Source organism: Somniosus microcephalus, chromosome 16 (genome assembly GCF_052327205.1).
Source record: "Somniosus microcephalus isolate GS21.2 chromosome 16, FLI_Smic_1.0, whole genome shotgun sequence".
NCBI lineage: Eukaryota > Metazoa > Chordata > Chondrichthyes > Squaliformes > Somniosidae > Somniosus > Somniosus microcephalus.
In genome coordinates, this window is record NC_141002.1 from 22,244,798 (window position 1) to 22,264,995 (window position 20,198).

General features: G+C 46.9%; 1 protein-coding gene across 6 annotated transcripts in view; it reads left to right on the plus strand.

Moving 5' to 3' along the window:
* Nucleotides 1–20,198, plus strand: part of cntn1b (contactin 1b) — a 1,036,112-nt gene that overhangs the window by 653,713 nt on the left and 362,201 nt on the right. For all 6 annotated transcript variants that reach the window (XM_086008675.1, XM_086008680.1, XM_086008681.1 and 3 more), the window contains one exon: nt 3,924–4,073. In XM_086008675.1, the coding sequence (XP_085864801.1) occupies nt 3,924–4,073 (150 nt within the window). The remainder of the gene's footprint in view (nt 1–3,923; nt 4,074–20,198) is intronic.

Below are 20,198 nucleotides of genomic sequence, written 5' to 3' on the forward strand. Positions count from 1 at the left end.
GGCGTGCGAGGGGTTAAAATCTCAAAAACTCGGGACCCCCCCGCCTGGTTCCCGACTCCAAGCAATTTGAACTCAGTCGTGTCTGATGGTCCCGACTCCGTCCCGCATCCAACAGGCGGGACTGATCGTTAAGGCCCTTAACAACCACTAAATGGCCTCTATAATCCTATTTTGAAAGGTCCTTGCGAATTTAACCCTTTTCCCACATGAAACACGGCTGGTGGGAAACATGAATGTGAAACCTGGCCGGAGCATTATTGGATTGCTGACTATCAGCTGCAGGTCAACCATTAAAGAGGAGATTTGATCAGTCATGATTTGCAGGTGGCAGGACTTAGTGGTCTCAGGTCTGGGGCAACTTTTAGAAGGCTTAACCACACCTGTGGAAGGTTGGAGCCTCACACCCATCTCCAGTGTGACCTCCTGGGAAACCCCTCTCGCCACCTTCACTCAGCGCTTCCTCAACGGAGGCATATACTAGGAGCATAGGAGCCATTTATTTCCTTCCCATCTAGGCATTAGAGGAGCTCGAGCACCAGCCGTGGCAGCAGCAGAACCAGGAACAACAGCAGCACCAGCAACAGCAGCAGCAGCAGGAGCGCCAGGCTGCTGCTCACCCACCTGAAGCTGCACAGGCCAGAAGGGGCCAGCGCCTGGAAGTGGCTGGAGAGCACCTTGCTGCACATCAGGGGGGCCATGGGGACCCATATCTGCAATGGCAGTCCTACTCAGAAGGACTTCCATGAAGGTCTGGTTTCTCTGTTCAACAGATGCCCATCGCTCCTCAAGAGATGTCATTCTATTCTGAACAATGACCATGTTTTCCATACCCTGGCGACTAAGCTCCTCCATGGCCGTAGCCCTCCTCTCCTCTACCGTAGCCAGCCTTACCACGGAGGTAGCAATCCTTTCCACGGATGTAGCCATCCTTTCCGTGGTGATGCATTCATGCACCAATGACTCCACAAAGGCTCTGCTCATGTTCGCTATGGACTCCTCCATTCGCTCCACACTCGCAGCGACCCTAGAGACAAAACCTGCCAGAGACTCCTGCATCTGTGCCTGGAGTTCCATCACCTCTGATCTTATTGATGGACCCAGAGGCAGAGGGTCGACATGCTGCTGAGCCGAGCTGGCAGAGTCCTGCGCCCTCCGACTAGGACTCTCCACTGCTGTCCCTGTCTCCACAATCTGCTGATGCTCACTTGTGAGCTGTGATACACCAGGTGACAACTCTACTCTATGTCCCGAAGGTCCCACCAAGGTGTGAGTGTCTGCGTTGGTGCTGGGTGCGCTGAATTCTGCTGACGCTGCGCCCTCAGAGGTTGCAGCTTCCTCTGAGGAGTCTGGCTGCTCAGCCTCTTCTTCCTGGCTAGGGGGGACGGATGCTTGTGATGGTCCTGTGGGGGAGTAAAGGAAAGAGCCAGAGATGTGATGCAAAGGCTACATGCACATAGCTTTTTGCAGATGCTCATAAGTCCATCTGTTACAGCTTCACAATCATTATCAGCGACTCATGCAATGTCAAAGAGAGAGATGGGAAACTTTTCTGTCACCAGCTTGCTGTGTTACACCCGTCTGTCCATCCCCCACGCGCGAATCATCCTCTATTCCCATAATTTCCAGGACGGCCTCCTCTCACGGGGTCAGGTGGACTATTGAGGCTGTCCCTCTGCCTGTCCTGGCTCGCTCTCTTTTGTTGTGAGCTCTCTTTTCCTGCAATGAGAGAGACAAGTGGAGGTTGAGTGAGAATGAAGGAGTGAGTGTAGAGATTGCATAGCATAGATACTTAGAAGGAGACAAAGATGGAGTGAGGTTGCAAGACCAAGGGCCCTCCTTGTGTGTTGTCAGTTGTGTTCAAAGCATCAGAGCGATAGGGAGTGTGAAGGCTGCATGGTCGAATAGTTATGTGAATGTGAGCATAGAGAGAGAGGGAATGGGTAAGGGTGCATGGATGTCAGTGTCAAGTGGGATGTGGAGGAAGAGATTGCTAAAGCTGAGTGCTGGTGAGGAAAGGCAATGGGGATCAGATTGAGGGTGATGGGAAATTCATACTCACTTTTCCAGTGCGCTGAAGGTCATGAAATCTTTTCCTGCACTGTATCCAGGTTCTGCGGGTGACTCCCAAAGAGTTGACCTCCTCAGCCACCTGCATCCACACTGCCTTGGTCTGGGTGGGAGGCCTCTTCCTCCCTGATGAAGGGAAGAGCACCTCCCTGTTGGCCCTAGCCCCATCCACTAATGACTGCAGTGCCACCTCGTCAAAGCAAGGAGCTGATCTGGCCCTCCCGCTTGTCATATTTGCTGCAGCTCCCTCACACTGCACAGTCAAGAAGCTTGGCAGTCTGCAGAAGAAGCAAGGCTTGCTGTGGACCTTAAATGCAGCAGCAATGATGACAGCATCGGAGGGGACTTTCAGTCATGAAAAACCCATTTGCAAAGGCTTCCCACACGTTGGAAATCAATTGGCCAATTCAGTTAAAATTGCATCAATCTCCCACATCCATTTAGATTTGTGTGGGAAACACGAAATTCGGATAACAGGACACCATCCCGCACCTGAGTTAAAATCCCCCCCACAATCTCTGAGTTGCTAGTCCAGTACCATAAACACTCCACTAACTCTGTGTGCCATTCCAAACTGCACTCTTTTATTACATGGAAGATTGGAGGAACCTGTATTATCTGACTCACTTCTCATGTGTACTGCCTCCGCAATGTTCCGGTGAGGTGTACAGATTTAAAGGAGAACCTTTCTTATCTATTACATGTGTGTCAGTCCCAGAAATCACAAAGCATCAACATTAAGAAAACCAGGATTCAATTCTGTTTTATTTGATTGCTTCAGCTTCCCAATATCACACACACACAGTTGCAGCTGGTGTGTGTCCATACACGCACTGTCCTGGTGTTCCAGGTCTTGAAGCTCAGGCAACAGAGAAACGATTTCCTCTGGGGAGGGAGTCCAGAACAAAAGGGCTCAATCTTAAAATTAGAATTAGGCCTTTCAAGAGTGAAATCAAGAAGCTCTTTTTCACACGGTAGTGGAAATCTGGAACTCTCTCCCTCAAAAGGCTGTGGTTGCTGGGTCAGTTGAAATTGTCAAGACTGAGATCGATAGAATTTTGCTAGGTAAGGATTTCAAGGGATGAGCATCAAAAGTGGCTAAATAGAGTTGAGGTACAGATCATCCATGATCTAATTGAATGGGGAACATGCTCGAGGGGCTGAATAGCCTACTCCTGTTCCTATGTCGCAGTCACCATCTCTCATGTATGAGCTTGGACAATGATTGTCAGCGGGCAATTTAACCACAGTATCCGAGGGACAGAGAAAATGGTGTGATACCCTTAGAAAAACCCAAACCTATGTCACCAGAAAGTCGTTGAAATGGAATCCCGAAGGAAAAAAAAGGCCAGGCAGATCAAAGAACAGTTGGCGTAGAATTGTGGATGCCAAAGTAAGAAGAGCGCGCTACGCATGGTTCTCGAGAACAGAGTTCAGTAGAGAAAAACAGTAGAAGACCTACAATTCACAAGGAGTAATGAGGTTGAATGAAGATATGAGGAAGGAAGTCCAGTGGCATCACAGCCAAGTCCAATCCTGTCCTTGCCCAACATCCACGCACATGCCCTTTCCCATGGGAATCACTGGATGGGAGTAAGAACCCTGACCAATTTTCCCACCTAAATCTGCGGGTGCTGAGGCCACAGGTTGTGCCCCTGTCACTATCTCAGTTAACTCAACACAGACTAGGATGAAAGGTGAAACTTTATTGGTCCATACTGCCATTTATTGGTCATTGGGGCAGTCCCCAAAAATAAGGTATTGTCAGTAATGAGTTGTTCTCATGGTTTATGTCTGAACGTCTCTGGCGTCAGCTGTCAAGGTTGAAGTTTTCTCTCTCCATTTTTCCTATTTAGACCCTCAGGATATAGAAGGCAACATGGAAACAGCAAAGGTTGTCGACTTGACCCCATGGATGGATTACGAATTCAGAGTAATAGCAACCAATACCCTGGGGCTGGGAGAGCCGAGTCTGCCGTCCTACAAAATCAGGACTGCTGAAGCAGGTGGGTCGCCAGCTGCAGGAATACATATTTTACACTTTATGCCTTGTAATAAATTATTGTGCAAATGTCATGACCTTTAGGTACACCTGTTGCTGGGGTGGGTTGGTATCACACTTCTGTGGATATGTCTTGGAGTCCTAGCAATATTTAACTTCAAATGAGCAACTTCTCCCACCAACCGCCCCCCCCCCCCGCCCTGCCACCACCTATTTTATTGCCTTCCCAACTCCCAGCTGATTTTAATTTCCTAAGAGAGCCCGTTGTCATGGGCTATGAGCCACCTCATGTTTGGTGTAGGATGGGTCCCTCCGACTGTGTTCCATTACCAATATCGGCGTCTACTATGACATGCTCCTCCACTGTGAGGCACTCCATTTGGCACCTGCCAGGTACAGTGAAGGATAGCGAGTCTGAATAACAGTCAAGCCAAGAATCCCAAGCTGGAATCTGTGACTGTGAACAACTGTTGTACTGTTGATGGTACCGAGATCCCTTTTACAAATGCATCCACTCTGTTGGCTTGTGTCTTGCACAAGAATAAAAATGAATTTTCCACTAAATCAAATTAAGTATTGTAAGTGAAATGGCAATGTAAAGCAAAAGTGCAAACAAAATTTGAATTAACAGATAATTCAAATGAATTGAGAACAGCCTATGGGGGGAAAATTCGTTAGCGACCATTTTGGGTCGCTAACATTGCCTGGGCGCTAAATTTAGTGCCCAGCGAAAAATAGTGCCAGTGACCACTAACTTCAGTTTTAGCGTCCCAAGAGGGAGGTGGAGATGCTAATTCAAGCGCTCCACTTCCTTCTTAGAGCGCTAACCCTGAATATCGGGGCGGTGCATCCTGCAGCGCTATGCACAAGGCCACGTAGCGCTGCCGCATGGAAGGGCTCTTCCCCTCATTAAAGGGGAGAGCCCAAGCCCACAACTCTGCGGGGCCCTACCTGAACCAGCGGGGAGCAGGGTGCCATGCCAGCAGCCTGGCACTCAAGAGGAGTGCCGGGCTGCCAGATCGCGGCACGGATCCCACGTTCAAAGACGCAATGGGCTGCGACAAGAAGTTGAACGATTTTTTTTTCCCCCGCCACTTCCCCTTTAGTTAGCGCCCCGCGAGCCTTCTGCTGCTCCGTTTTCCCGCCCCCTGAATTGGTCGCTGTCATCGCCCGGCACAGATTCAGGGGGCGCGGGCTAATTATGCAGGCGTCATCGCCTGCGCAGCGGAGCGGGGCGCTACCGGTTACCGCTGCCACTAAACTCCCGCTGAATTTAGCAGGAATCGTTAGCGGTGGCACGCCCGGGTGAAAAGCCGTTTGTGCCCCATTAGCGCCCCCCGGAGGTGTTAACGAGAGATGCAAATGCACCAAATTTCTAGCCCCAAATCTTTAGCTGTTTCTCAAAGCTTGTAATCGATTATGTCATTAGATTTGCAGGTAATGCCATTAAAACAGCTGAGGTTCTGGCCCATTGGGGTTGACAGGCCCTTATCTATCTTTGGGATGGATGTACATTCAACAGTCAATGTATAGAGCAGGACTTCCTATTAGAATCGTAGATGAGTTCTTGTCACTCTACTTTCCTGACCTGAAGTTCAGGATAGCTTAAACAAAAAAGCATCTATGGCAATGATAAGATGAAGAGGGAGTTAAAGATTGATTAACTCCACCGCTGGTTAATTATCTTGTCGCTGTGGGGGCCGTGGCTTCACGTTGTGCTGGTGAGGTTTGGTTATTTGATACGTTTTGTCAACATTTGAATGAAACTTCAGAGCATGCTGACTCCATCTTATTCCGCCGTAGTGATACCAGCCATTGGCCCCAATCATTATTGTCCCCATGCAGTGGTCTGCTTGCTCAGGTAGAGGACGAAGATGCAATGTGCTGTAGCTAAGATTAGAGGAATATTAAAGGCACCGCTATGAAAAAGTGGAGGAAATGGATTTTTATTGTTGTTTACCTTTAATGAGACTATTTACAATATTGTTTTATAAGAAAACCAGGATATTATACTGTAGGGAAAGGTAGAATCAATTCTTGTAATAGAATCAATTCAGTATTGACTCTGACTCTCTGTGCTGACCTAGTTATTCAAACAAATTTAAGACTTATTTTTTCAAGTGAGCATCAGTATTTAAATGAAACTAGATTCAACTCTCTTCACTGTGGAATTGTTAAACAGGTTGATTTGACTTGAGGCGATTGACCTCAGAAGGGGCAATTTTCTGAAGCCCTGCTCCCAGCATTACGCCTCGCTGGGTTAGTGAGCGGGTCAGGGATGGGGTTATAATACTACACGGCCAGTTCTATGAACTGCACTCCCACCTCACATGGCTCCAAGCCAGGAGCAAAGCTTAGTAAAGTTACGCTTAGTGCTTCTTGTACCACAGCTTGATGTTCAGAATGAAAGATTGGTGTTTATTGTGTTACTCTACTTTTATAATCATGGTAAACACATTAAATAAGGGGGCCTGAATATGACTCTTGGAAAACGACTGGAATTCAGTAAAAATGTTTGCTAGATTCCTTTCATTGAGAAATTTATGTGAAGTCCCAAGGCCCATCCAGAGCTTAGGCAGCATCAAGGTTGAAAAGGGTACAAAAAAAGGCCAGCTAAATTAGGAAACAGTGATTAGGTGATGGAAACTATGATTTTAAAATTAAATGAGATTGGTTAAAGGTGCTGGGATGAAATGGGGAGAAGTGGTGTCCAAACTATTACACATGGAACTGATGGAGCTTTGGCAATCCAGGCCACGAGCCTGGTTGACGCAGGTCTACTCGCGATTTCATACTCGCGGCTTTGTCCTTTTATTGACCTGGAGGTTTGGAAAGGGATGTCCTTAGCGCTGTTACCTCAATGGTGGATAAATCCTAAATCTGAACACCAAGACTTGTTTGTATCTGCAGTCTGAGATATATGCAAATTAATGGAAACAAGAACAAGGCACCATAGTATGCACATATGTGGCTCACGAAGACAAGAACAAACTAGGACCTCCCCTGTTTTAGAGAACTGTCAACTTACAACGTGCTGAAGATGTGGAACCCAACTTGGCGTTCCGATCCGGAGTGCAGTTTTCTGGAGAACCGACAAACAGCTCATCTTCCCAGCTCTGGAGACTTGGGGACAGCTGCTGTTCCTCTCAGAGGCACCGTTTCATATCAGGATGTTTAAGACGGGGCGGCTGAGAGGTGTGTACAGGACAATGAAGATGCGGGCTTGGAATATTGAGAAGACCAAAGTAAGTTGCTGACAACCCTGAAGTCTGAAATGGCCTTGGAGCTGCTGTTTGGTTTTGGTTGAAGGAGCCTCTTTCCGTGTTCAGTCACATGGATTCCTCGTCTGATCATCAATAAATATTTAGAAGCGTACGAGGGCATGGGCCTTACACGAAACATCCGTAAGACAAAGGTCCTCTACCAATCTACCCCCGCCACACAGTACTGCCCCCCGATTATCAAAATCCACGACAAGGCCTTGGACGACGTGGACCACTTTCCAAACCTCGGGAGCATACTGTCAACAAGGGCAGACGTCGACGACGAAGTCCAATACCGCCTTCAGTTTGTCAGTGCAGCCTTCGGTCGCCTGAGGAAGAGAGTGTTTGAAGACCAGGACCTCAAACCCGGCACTAAGCTCATGGTCTACAGAGCAGCAGTGATACCCGCCCTGCTGTATGCCTCAGAGACATGGACCATGTACAGCAGGCACCTCAAAGCACTGGAGAGGTACCATCAACGCTGCCACCGCAAGATCCTGCAAATCCATTGGCAGGATAGGCGCACCAACGTCAGTGTTCTTGCTCAGGCCAACATCCCCAGCATCGAAGCTTTGACCACGCTTGATCAGCTCCGATGGACGGGTCACATTGTCTGCATGCCTGATACGAGACTCCCAAAACAAGCGCTCTACTCGGAGCTCCGGCACGGCAAGAGAGCCCCAGGTGGGCAGAGGAAACACTTCAAGGACACCCTCAAAGCCTCCTTGAAAAAGTATAACATCCCCACCGACACCTGGGAATCCCTGGCCCAAGACCGCACAAAGTGGAGGAGAAGCATTCGGGAAGGCGCCGAACACCTCGAGTCTCTTCGCCGGGTGCAAGCGGAGGCCAAGCGCAGGCAGCACAAGGAGCGCACGTCAACCCAAGCACCCCACCCACCTGCCCCTTCAACCACCGTCTGCCCCACCTGTGACAGAGACTGTAGGTCCCGCATTGGACTGATCAGTCACCTGCGAACTCATTTTTAATGTGGAAGCAAGTCATCCTCGGTTCCGAGGAACTGCCTAAGAAGAAGAAGAAGAGAGATTTTCTTCACTTTTTGCATGGTGATATGAATCTGACATTTATAACAAGGGTGTGATGCAAACGCAAAATTTAGTCCACCTGCATTTTTCGTAGAAGCTGTACGTAACAATTTTGACATTGCAGGTGTATAAGTTGGGTATATAACCTATGGGAACCTATGTGTTAACAATCTAGTTTGCTGTGTTACAAGCTGTCGCTTGATTTCCAAAAGTTTCCCAAATCTAACCAAGCTTGTTTCTTTGAAGCGTTCCACCTCACTTGGTTATACTCAGGCTGAAATGATACTGTACTGAGATCAGTCCTAGTTTCTGTTGCTGGTGGGATGGGGTGAGGGGAGTGGGAGTATTTGCTGCACTTTCACAGGATCAGTTTCCGTTTGATGACGGCGCATCTGTTGTGTGGCACAGTTGCTCCTTATTCAGAAAAGTTTTACTGTTTTTAATTTTCAGTGTAATTAACGACACTGTGTGTAAAACAGCAGTGTGGAATATAATGCAGATGTACTGCCGCATGGTGACTGTTCAAAGAGTCAACAGCATAACTTTCAGTACAACTTTCAATATCTTTTCAGCGTGCTTTAGGTTTTCACTATTGTACAGCTCCATCAGTGATTTAACATAACATACTGCAGTCATATCCTTGCAAAGTCCCCTCATTTACCTTCATTCCTGAGCTTAAAGACCTAAATGGTGGTTAGGGGAGCTACAGAAAGAAAATCTTGGACATCTGCATCATTACCCAACATCAGTTCCCAGCTGTTCATTCAACCATTTTTTAGTGGGTGATTATCTTTTAAGCTTGTGTGTGTGTGTGTGTGTGTGTATGTGCAACTTAAGTCTGTGATTTTGTGCCTATTTTAATGCATCTCTCAGTATGCTTTCTTATCTGGGTCCATTCTGCTGCTGTTCCAAAAGAGGCTGAAGTATGTAGTTATTGGAGTACTGTGCTTTATATTACAAATGACAGAAGTATATTAACTGCAGACTGTGTGATGTACATAAGAGGACACTGTGCTCAGGTTAACTGTAAGCACAGCAAGCCTGGCCATTCAGCTTTTCAAACCGATTGCATCCAGTGTTAACCAAGTTGACCGTCCCCTTTAGTGTTACCATGCTCAACTCGACTTCAAACAGAATGATGTGAAGTAGTTCTTTCTACTTGAACCTTCTTCTAAGTGTGGCATGAGATACGTATATATGTGTGCGCGGTATATTTGTGTATTTCTTTTGATGAGAGAATATGAGAGATATAGCATCTGTGGAATATTTTCAGCACATTTCTGACGATTAATCAGGCTTTTCTTTCCTGTTAATCTCTAGGATTTGCTAAGTTTAGTACCTTTGCTGTATATACTGCCATTTTACTGTCAGCAGGCCAGGTCACTTCACACAGCAACAATTGACTGTTTGCGCCCCTGTTGAGAATTAGATTTTGTTCACTTTGGATTGTTGCTTCTCTTGAGCCCTACCTTCTTCCTTGTATCACATGGAACCCCAGGTAATATTGTCTTGGCTCTGTTTTGTCTCTGTGCAAGTCAGTAAACAAAGTGCAACAGCCATGTGCATGATTCAGGGCTTGAAGAGAAAGCACTGTTTCATTAGCCTGTGTTGTAGCAGGTCGATCCTCTACATCTCAGCCAGGACCTTACACAATAATGATGGCATAACCTACATGACCATGCGTCCCCTGTTGGAGGTATATATATATAATTACATAACATAATCTTAAATACTACTTGCAGGATCAAGTTTGGGTTTGGCAGTTAAAAGAAAAAAAGACTTGCATTTATATAGCACCTTTCATGACCTAAGGATGTCCCAAAGTGCTTTATAACCAATGAAGTACTTTTGAAGTGTAGTCACTGTTGTAATGTAGGAAACGTGAAATGCAGCAACCAGTTGGAGCACAGCAAGGTCCTACAAACAACAATGCGATATTAGTGATGTTGGTTGAGGGATAAATATTGACCAGGACAGCAGGGAGAACACCCCTACTCTTCATCAAATAGTGCCATGGGATCTTTTAGATCCACCCAAGGGGGCAGACAGGGCCTTGGTTTAACATCTCATCCAAAAGACGGCTCCTCAGACAGTATCGCATTCCCTTGGTAACTCACTGGAGTGTCAGCAAGATTTGTGTGCTCAAGTCTCTGGAGTAGGACTTGAACCCACAAACTTCTGACTCAGAGGCGAGAATGCTACCACTGCTGACATTTATTAACCAAACATTGAACATGCTGTCACGTTGTAGCGATTGAAAAGGAAGAAGGATGTTAGCAATTACAAGCCCAAGGAATTGCCATTCGTGAGACACCAGCTGGCTTGTTGTGTCCAACTATGTTCGCTGTACTAATGGAAGTGCAAAGCAGCAGTGGCAGATCTACAGAGAGCAGCCTGGAATCCTAAATAACTACTCACTGAGAAGAAGGAAAACTGGAGGTTTATGGTTCAATCTGGCAGGGAACAATTGGCGGATGTGGAGAATTCTTTGTGTAGAGCCAGTAAACGAAGACATGATTACTAGAAAAAGATCTTCAAGCTAAAGGCTATTTCATTCTTATTAACTTATAGAATAGGCTGCTACTTAGCAAACTTAATGGACTCGGCTAAAACATTTAAACATAAATGGCAAGCTTGGTCCCAAGATTGGAGGCAAAAGAAGGAGGAAGGGAACCAAAGTGACCTGAGATCATGAATGTAAAACACGGGTCAAGCTGAGTGACTTGTTCTCATTCCTGCCATTTGCATTTACTAAAGTAGGAGTAGTCAGTTCAAAAGTCATGCATGTTCCTCCTTTCAGCACACACTTAAGCCAGTAATGAACGCCATCCACACCCTGTATGCTTGACAGCGGTTGTTTATATCATCATGATGGTATATAATGGAGGCCATTTATTGCCTTTTCCAAAACAGTAGCAACTTTCATTCTGCTTTGGGCCTGGTTACTGTTTCCAAGGGGGAGGGAGAGCATTCCTGAAGAAACCATTTAGATAATTGTGATGCAGTAGAAGGAAACAATGAACAAATATCCATTTATTTCTTTTATTACGTGTTCTTTATATTGAGACCCGAGGCTTAGATTAAATGTCTGTATAGAGGGGGGGAAAGTATCTTGAATATTCCTAGATAATGAGCTGATGTCTACAAGAGTTATCTTCTACCGATGTATGTAGTGTGCACTAGTTAGAACAGAATTAATATCTGTCAGTACCTTTTGCTGCTATTGCGCCCACTCTTGAGATGTGCTAACAGAGCGGATGGATGTGGCGCCTCTTCATTATGTCCTTGCCTTTTATTTAACTGGGTTCATTTCTTAAGATGTGTCCCAAGAAAGGGTCAACAGCCAGGGTACTATTCTGACAGGCTCAAAATTTACATTTGGCTCAGTGGACATAACTGAAACCTGTGTGAAGCCAGTTTTTGTCGTTTCCCCTGGAGTTTGCATGTGCCCACGCAATGGGACAGACACAGATCCTTCTAGTAGAACAGTGAACAGTAAGCGAGTGATTGCAAGGCATAGCCTCATGAACGGGTTCCAAAATACTGTATTCAGAAACAATAAGAGTAAAACTTGTTTTTAACCAGCATATAAACCCCAAGTTGAGGTCACATCTTTGAAATCACTCCAGTTTATAAATTGGTTTTCATAACGTACACTGTGAAGTTCGTAGGGGTTGTTTCCATTGTATTGTGTCAAATCCATGTTTACTATGTGCCTTTCATGCATGATGGCCCCTGAAATATCTGTGGCAAGTTATATAAATGCTGCAAATGCAATAGCAATGATTAACTGATAAACAGGAACTGATATTGCTGTCCATATTCTAACTCGCGCCAAGTCCTGTTCACCCATCACCCCTGTGCTCGCTGATCTACATCAGCTCCCGATCTGGCAATATCTCGATTTTAAAATTCTCAACCTTGTTTTCAAATCCCTCCATCTCCTTGCTCCTCCCTATCTCTGTAACCTCCTCCACCCTACAACCCTCCAAGAACTCTGCGCTCCTCCAATTCTGGCCTCTTGAGCATCCCTGATTTGTAATCGCTCCACCAATGGTGGCCGTGCCTTCAGCTGCCTAGGCCCTAAGCTCTGGAATTCCCTCCCTACACCTCTCCGCCTCTCTCTCCTCCTTCAAGATGCTCTTTAAAACCTACCTCTTTGACCAAGTTTGTGTTCATCTGCCCTAATATCTCCTTATGTGGCTCTGTGTCAACTTTTGTTTGATAACGCTCCTGTGAAGCACCTTGGGATGTTTTACCACGTTAAAGGCACTATATAAATGCAAGTTGTTGTTGTTGAGTATATTAGAAAATATTAGCCTGCCTTCGAGCAATCCCTACAATCAGAGGGAAGACATAAGAGTCGCAGTCTAGCCAAGTGTGGGTATGGGAGGCATGTTCACTGTGCACATGCCATTAGGGCGAAAATGGCATCACTCTGGTGCAAATGGTAAATGCTTACATTGGCACAGAGGGGGGCATCTGTTGCACTCGGTGTTCAATCTGGTTTCTGTTATTTTGTTTGCTGGACTGGAGATTTGAGCATGCTGTCACCAGGGCTCCCATTCTGCGGATTAAGTCTGTCCACTGACAACACTGCTGTTTCAGGAATACTCCACTTGGGTCCTCCAGTTACAGAAGCTCTCCAGCAGTGAGCACCATGTCATTCCTGATCGCCTGAAGGGGTCAGAAAGGAATTTTCCCTTTTTGGCTCTGGTTTTTTCTCCGTTTTTTTTGCCTCTTCCCAAGAGATTACATGGCCGCGAGGAGGTGGGTGGGCGGGGGTGGGGGGGGGAATTGTCTAGTCATGATGCTCCGGCCGTCATAGTGAGTGGCAGGTTTGATGCACCAGCTGGCTTTTTTCCTGCCCGTCAATTTTGTATTCCACCGAGGAGAAAATAACCCAGCCAGTTCTTCCTGCTTTACGTGAAGCGGATATTTTAAGAGCCGAACCCGACTCTTTGACGCATTAACTTCATGTAGCTTTTAATAACTAGACGGCATATAATGGCCGCGATTTTGCCGGCACTCAGAGGGCGGGTTTGGAGGCGGGACCGCTGTCAAAATCGAAACCTGCCTCCATTGAAGTTTCCAAAGTGTCGGGTCTGCGATTTCAGTACAGACCCGACACCAAGCAGCGGGGGAGGCATTTAAGAAAGTTAAATGCTTGTTAAACGCTTGTTAACTACTATTTTGCCAACCTATTTCTACTTTAACACTTTTTTAACGGGGTTCACATTGTTCGGAGATCACGTCAGGTAAGTAGGTCGGGTTCTCGATGTCTCCCCATTGCTGTGAATAGGTGACAGCTGCAAAAGTGGTATAAAAGCTACCATTTCACAGCTGTTCACTTTCCAATGTCAGAAGCTTGAGCCTTCAGGACTTGGAAGACACTTTTGAGCTTTATGCAGTTTGGAAGTGTTTGGAGTAAACTCTCTATCCACTGTCACCTCCTTGGAGCAAGCTCTCTCACCATTGACAGATCGCTTCTGTCATCTCAACTTCAGCTACCATCTATTCCAGCAACATCAGTGCCCTTGAAAATATCTCACCTTGGTCCTCTGAATCCGTCCACGATCAGCCCCAGCACCAACATCACCAGGCACACCAACATCACCATCAACAGCACCAACTTTCTCCGCAATCACCTGCACTGGACACGGTATCAGCACCCGACAACATTGCTGCCCAGGAGGCCAGGGATGGGATCACCATGGCCAGATTTACTCAACTTGGCGCTGTACACCCTGGCTGCCATATGATGCGCCAGGTTGACACCACCTCACACCAGCACCATAAAGCATCCCTACAATGCCCAAGCCATTCCTTTCACACTCATCACAATTGGGGAGGTGGTGAATTATGTCTCAACATTCACTGCAACTCACTAAGCCATTTCCAAAGGTGAGCACAGATCTGTCCAATAAGATAAAGTGTTGAAAATATAGATTTCAATATTTGACAACACATTAACAGAAACTTCACATGGACATTGGCTAAACCACCCAGGTGCCTACCCTTGTGTGTTGTTAGTTGGTATGATTGCAGTAGGTTGAGGCTGAGTGTGAGGGGTGGCTAGTGAGATGGGGAAGTGATAATGTAGATAGAGAGGGATGGGTGGAGGTGCAAGGTAAGTTGGTGTGAGTAAAGATGTGCAGGAGTAGGGTACGGAAGGCAGAGTGATGGGGATGTGATGAGTGGCACAGCAGGATGAGGTTCGGAGTGAGGCTTGGCAGTAACATTTCATGATCTACTCAGATGATTGAAAGGCTTGCGCCACTGCAGCCTGGTCCTCCTGACAACATCCCTGTTTGTGCAATGTGCAACCAGTCTGTGTTGATCTCCTGGGGAGGTCTCTTCCGCCCATGGGAAGGGAAGAGAACCTCCCTGTGTGCATATGGAGGGAGTCATGGAATGGCCTGGGTGCAGCCGTGCACCTCTGTGCAGTGCTTGTCAGTGTTTGCAGCACCTTAATGCTGTAGAACACCGACAGCAGAACTGTCAAGATCAATTTGGACATGGCCCCTTTAAGGAAACTGGCTGATGACGCGTCATCAAATGATGTCATCAGACCCGCTTCCTATTAATTGGCCGGGAACCTCGCAGGGCGGGCTTAGCAAGCCCTGTTAATGTAAAATCGCTTGGAGAGTGCGGGCTGGAGCAGGCAGCGGCTGGGACCGTGCCACTGACCTCGACCGCCCAGGACCCGCCTTGGTCGGTGAAATCGCGACCAATGAATCTACCCGATGAGCGGCAGCTGTTAAATGCTGCTTGAGCAGCTGGTCTAATTTCATCTGACCTACGTTTTCATTGAAGTGACTTACAGTTTGTTTGTAGGACAATGGACTTGGCAGTCCGTTGCAAATTTACGTCAGATTACAAATATATGAAGCCTGATCTCAGGTTTATATTTGTGACTCACTTCCAGTATCTCAGTTGTAAAAAGTGCTCTGCCATGCAGATTTATATATAGATTTAAGCTTTAAGCTAACATATTCTAGCCTACAGCCATCCCTCACCTGCTGAGCTTCTGATGGTCCTGTAATGCACTGCTGGTTTCTCAGCTTTATTTTGCTGCTGTGTGGGCCCTGGACAGATGTCCACTTCCCCCTGGGCTGAAGTCCATTTCTCGCAGCTTCTGGACCTTATAATGACCTCAAATGTCACCGCGGTTCTCTACAGAGACGTTATTCACTGCTGGGCCATCTCGATTCTAGTGTCTAGCCTGCTGCAGCGTTCTCAGTTTTCTGCTCCTCTGCTGGGGATTTTTCACTCTTTGCTGAGTTAGCTCTGATCTCTTTCTGCTGATTCCCACCCGGCTCTGGATTCTGCTCCACTGCTGCCCAGTGACCTTTGCTCTGCTGCTTTCCGCCTGCTTCCCATTGCCGCTGACTCCATTCATCCCTCCGCTGGTATACTGGATCCGTTGGTGTGCACTACACATCACCGAGGCCACGACTCACCTTCACTGGACCTCTGGACCAGCCTGTGCTGGCTCATGGTCGATTCTCCACGCTTCCTAGGCTCTCCATTTCCCATGGGAAAACTTCTAGCAATGCGCCCACTGATACACTGCCCCTCAAACAGCTCCTGGACTCACCACACCTGTCTCCAGGTTAGTTTGTTGATAGTCCAACCTGATCCCAGTTATCTAAAAGTCAACTTCAGCCAACCACAGGGCCTCTGACTTTAACTTCAGACTTTCTCTTATTGTCTCCATTTACAACTAGGACATGTCTATCCTAATCTTAACCATGCCTATGTAACCTGAAATTCCTCTGTGCCCATATGCATACGCATTTTGACAGCTGCTCCATCTCCGAGCCTATTACTTCCATCTCCTTTATTTTCTCTTTTTTACCGATTTTGGGCCGTTCTCGTCTGTTACCCAGTCATGCCTCATTTCGTTTCTCCCCTCTCAGGTACTTTGCCCCACCAAAGCTCTACCACAACCCTTCATTGTCCCGCTACCTTCCTACTCTCTTGATGCTGTGCCAGGCTTGACTCCCCTTTGGATAAGCCCACAGCCTCTCTCTGTGCCTCTCTCGGCATTCTCCGAAGGGCCCACTCAAGACACTCGTCGCTGCCTCCTTACAAGCAGCAACCCAATTGCTTCATCCTTCTCTCTTGTCAACTTTCTCACCGAGCGCACCTGCTTGCCAGCCTCCTGCCGGTCCCATTCACCGCTCCCACCGCTGACCCTGTGGACTCTACCGGTGGATCAATAATTACCGCCCCTCCCCACATCTCCCTCCAGAATTGTCTGTTCATGTGCGAAAGACGCTCTTGCCATCCATGATCTTATTGTGGATGATTCCATTGACATCATGGCCTTGATGAAAACTTGGCTGACAGGTGGTGACACCTGGCCCCTTAGTGAAGCCTCCCAGCCTGGCTATACCTTCCACCACCAGCCCCGCCCAACCCGCTGCGGTGGCAGTGTGGTCCTTATCACCAATTCTCACCTTTGTCTGTCTCCCTACTCCTCTGGGACCTTCTCCTGTTTTGAGAACCTCATCTTGTCCCACCAATCTCGCCACTCCTTTAAAAATCCTCATTCTCTACCACTCATTGAAGTCTCACATCAAGTTTCTCAACAAGATAGCCTCACTCCTTTCTTCCTCAGCCTTTGTGCCAAATGACTTCTCAACCTCGGTGATTTTAACCTCTATTTCAACTCACCTTGCCCTCTCTCCTCTGAGTTGACTGCCCTCCCTTAATCTATCCTATATAAACTCTCCTACCTATATTCACGGCCGCCTCCTTGCCCTTGCCATCTCATGTGGCCTCTCTATTCCCATCGTCTCATTTACAGACAAGGCTATTTCTAATCACTTCCATGTATCTCTCACCACTCAACCCCCTTCCAACATTTCCTTCTGTGTCTGCCCCATGAAAAACTCTCCCGCAAGTCACTTATAATGTCACTTTCAAACACCCAACTGTCTAGCCTTTGGCCTTTTGTTAGCCACAATACTTCTGCAGCTACTGATCTGGTCAATCACACCCTCACCTTCACCTTTGATGCTCTTATCCCCAGTAAAACCCTGACTCTCTCCCACCCTGGTTGTTCCCCCTGGTACGGCCCCATCTTCGCTCTCTTGCGTCCCAATGGCGCACACCTGAATGTATATGGCGCACAACTGGTTTAGCCACTCCTCGCCTAATTTAGCAAGCACTGCCAGACCCCACTCTCCTTTGCCAAACTACTCAGTACTCCAGTATTATCCTGGAATGCAAAGCTAACCCCACTGCAAACCATCTTCTTAAAACCCTCTCCCCTGCCTCCTCGTTCCTCACCTCCAATAACAAGTGCGAGGTGCTCATGGACTTCATTGGCATTGAATGAGACCATCCTTTGAACTGCCTCTGCCACTTCCCTCCCTTCCACTAGCCCACCAAGCCACACTCCCCACACCCTGGCCAGTTCCCCCCCCCACCGCAGCCCTGAACTCGCATCTTTCTCTAGATTCTTTCCTATCTCCCCTCATGCCCTCTCCGAGCTCATCTTGTTCATGAGACCCACCTTCTGCTCCCTCGACCCTATTCCCACTAAACTGCTGACCACCCAACTTCCCTTCCTGGCCCCATGCTAGCTGATATTGTTAACGGCTCTCTCTCCTCAGGTACCGTCCCCCTCCCTTTAAAATTTGCCATTATCAGCCCCTTCCTCAGAAAATCTTTTGGTCCCATCTGTCCGCACAAACAACTGCCACATCTCCAACCACCCTTTCCTCTCCCAAGTCAGTGAATGTGTTGTCTCCTCCCAAATCCATACCCATCTTTTCCGAAATTCCATGTTTAAGTCTTTCTAATCGGGTTTCCACCCCTGCCACAGCACCGATACCGCACTAATCAAAGTCACAAATGACATCCTCTGTGGCTGTGACCATGGTGTCCTATCCCTCCTCATTCCTCTCGACCTCTCTGCAGCCTTTGACACTGTTAACCACACTATCCTACTCCAACACCTATTCTCTGTTGTCGAGCTGTGTATGTTGCCTTCAACTGGTTCCACCCTTACCTATCCCGTTGTGGCCGGACAATTTCCTGCTGTGACTTCTCTTTCTGCCCTTGCACCATTACCTCTGGAGTCCCCCAAGGATCTATCCTTAGCCCTTCCTATTTCTCATCTATATGCTCCCACTCATAGACATCATCTGAAGACATGATGCCAGGTTCCACATGTATGCTAACGACACTGAGCTCTACCCCTCTCGACCCCTCCACTGCCTCTGATTTGTCACGCTACTTGTCCGACAACCAGTTCTGGATGAGCCGCAGTTTCCTCCAATTAAACATTGTGCGGACTGAAACCATTGTCTTCGGTCACCACCATAAACTCCATTTCCTCGCCACTAACCCCATCGTCCACCCAGGCCATGGTCTCTGGCTGAACCAGACAGTTCGCAACCTCAGCCTCCTATTTGACTCTGACCTTAACTTCCAACCTCAAAGACCGCCAACTTCCACCTTCTTAACATCGCCTGTCTCCCTCCGCACTGCCTCAGCTTATCCGCTGCTGAAACCCTCATCCATACTTCTCTTACGTCAACTGTTCCAAAGCTCTCCTGGCCAGCCTCTGCTATTGGGCAATTTGTTTAAAAAAAAACTTTTTTTCCCTAGTATTAGTTTATTTGCTGCTACTGCAAGACAGAAGTTTTAAAATTAAAAATAATTCATACTTGAAAAATGGAAGCTAAAGAGTAGATTTCAATAATTAAGAATTGAAGCTTTCAGAAGAGAAAAAATACAAGGCTGTGTTTATTGTAGATTCCAAAATAATACCAGTGGTGCAAAATGAAGTCAAAAATTCATATTGTTTTATAATGGATCCAAGCCTTGTACTGTGTGTTTCTGCAGTAATCTGTCATACCTAAGCTGTATCAGTTACTTCTAATGAGTGAAAACATGCGTATCTATATCCTAACTCACACCAAGTCCCGTGCACCAATCACCCCTGTACGTGTTGACTACATTGGCTCCCAGTCCAGCAACACTCCAAATTTAAAATTCTCATCCTTGTGTTCAAATCCCCCCATGACCTCGCCCCTCCCTATCTGTGTAAACTTCTCCAGCCTCGCAACCCTCCGAGAACTCTGTGCTCCTTCAATTCTGGCCTCTTGTTTATCCCCAATTTTCTTCACTCTACCTTTACGATGCTCCTTAAAATCTACTTCTTTGACAGAGTTTTTGATCATCTGTCATAATATCTCCTTTTGTGGCTCGGTATCAAATTTTGTCTGATAATGCTCCTGTGAAGCCTCTTGGGGTGTTTTACTACGTTAAGGCCGCTATATAAATGTAAGTTGCTGTATAAGAACAGGCCTCGCTAATGCCCACAGGACTCGTTAGAAAACAAATCTTGTGCCTTCAACATTTGTATCTCCTTTCAGACTTTCATGCACTAAGATTGAACAAAAGAGAAGTGAAGAGACATTAAGAGGTATTGTTCTCTCCCAGCCTGGCCTCTTAATCTATTTCATTTCCTGTGCTTCTTTAGCCTTGACAAAGAGTTCACCCGAAACATTGACTCTATTTTCTCTCCACCGATGCTGCCTGGCCTGCTGAGTTTTTCCAGCATTTTCTGTTGTTATTTCGGATTTCCAGCATCTGCAGTATTTTGCTATCGTACTAGTTAAACCAGTATGTGGAGAGTGAGAATAAGGTGGTTTCAACATATTTTAAAATGTAAAAGGTATACTTCAGACAAAATGTTCCTTTTTGGGAATTGAAGGAATTTGCCCTTGTACATTTTTCATTTGTAGCATTGCTCCTGACTAAGTTCAACAAATGAGCCTTTTCTTTGTGGTCAGTGAA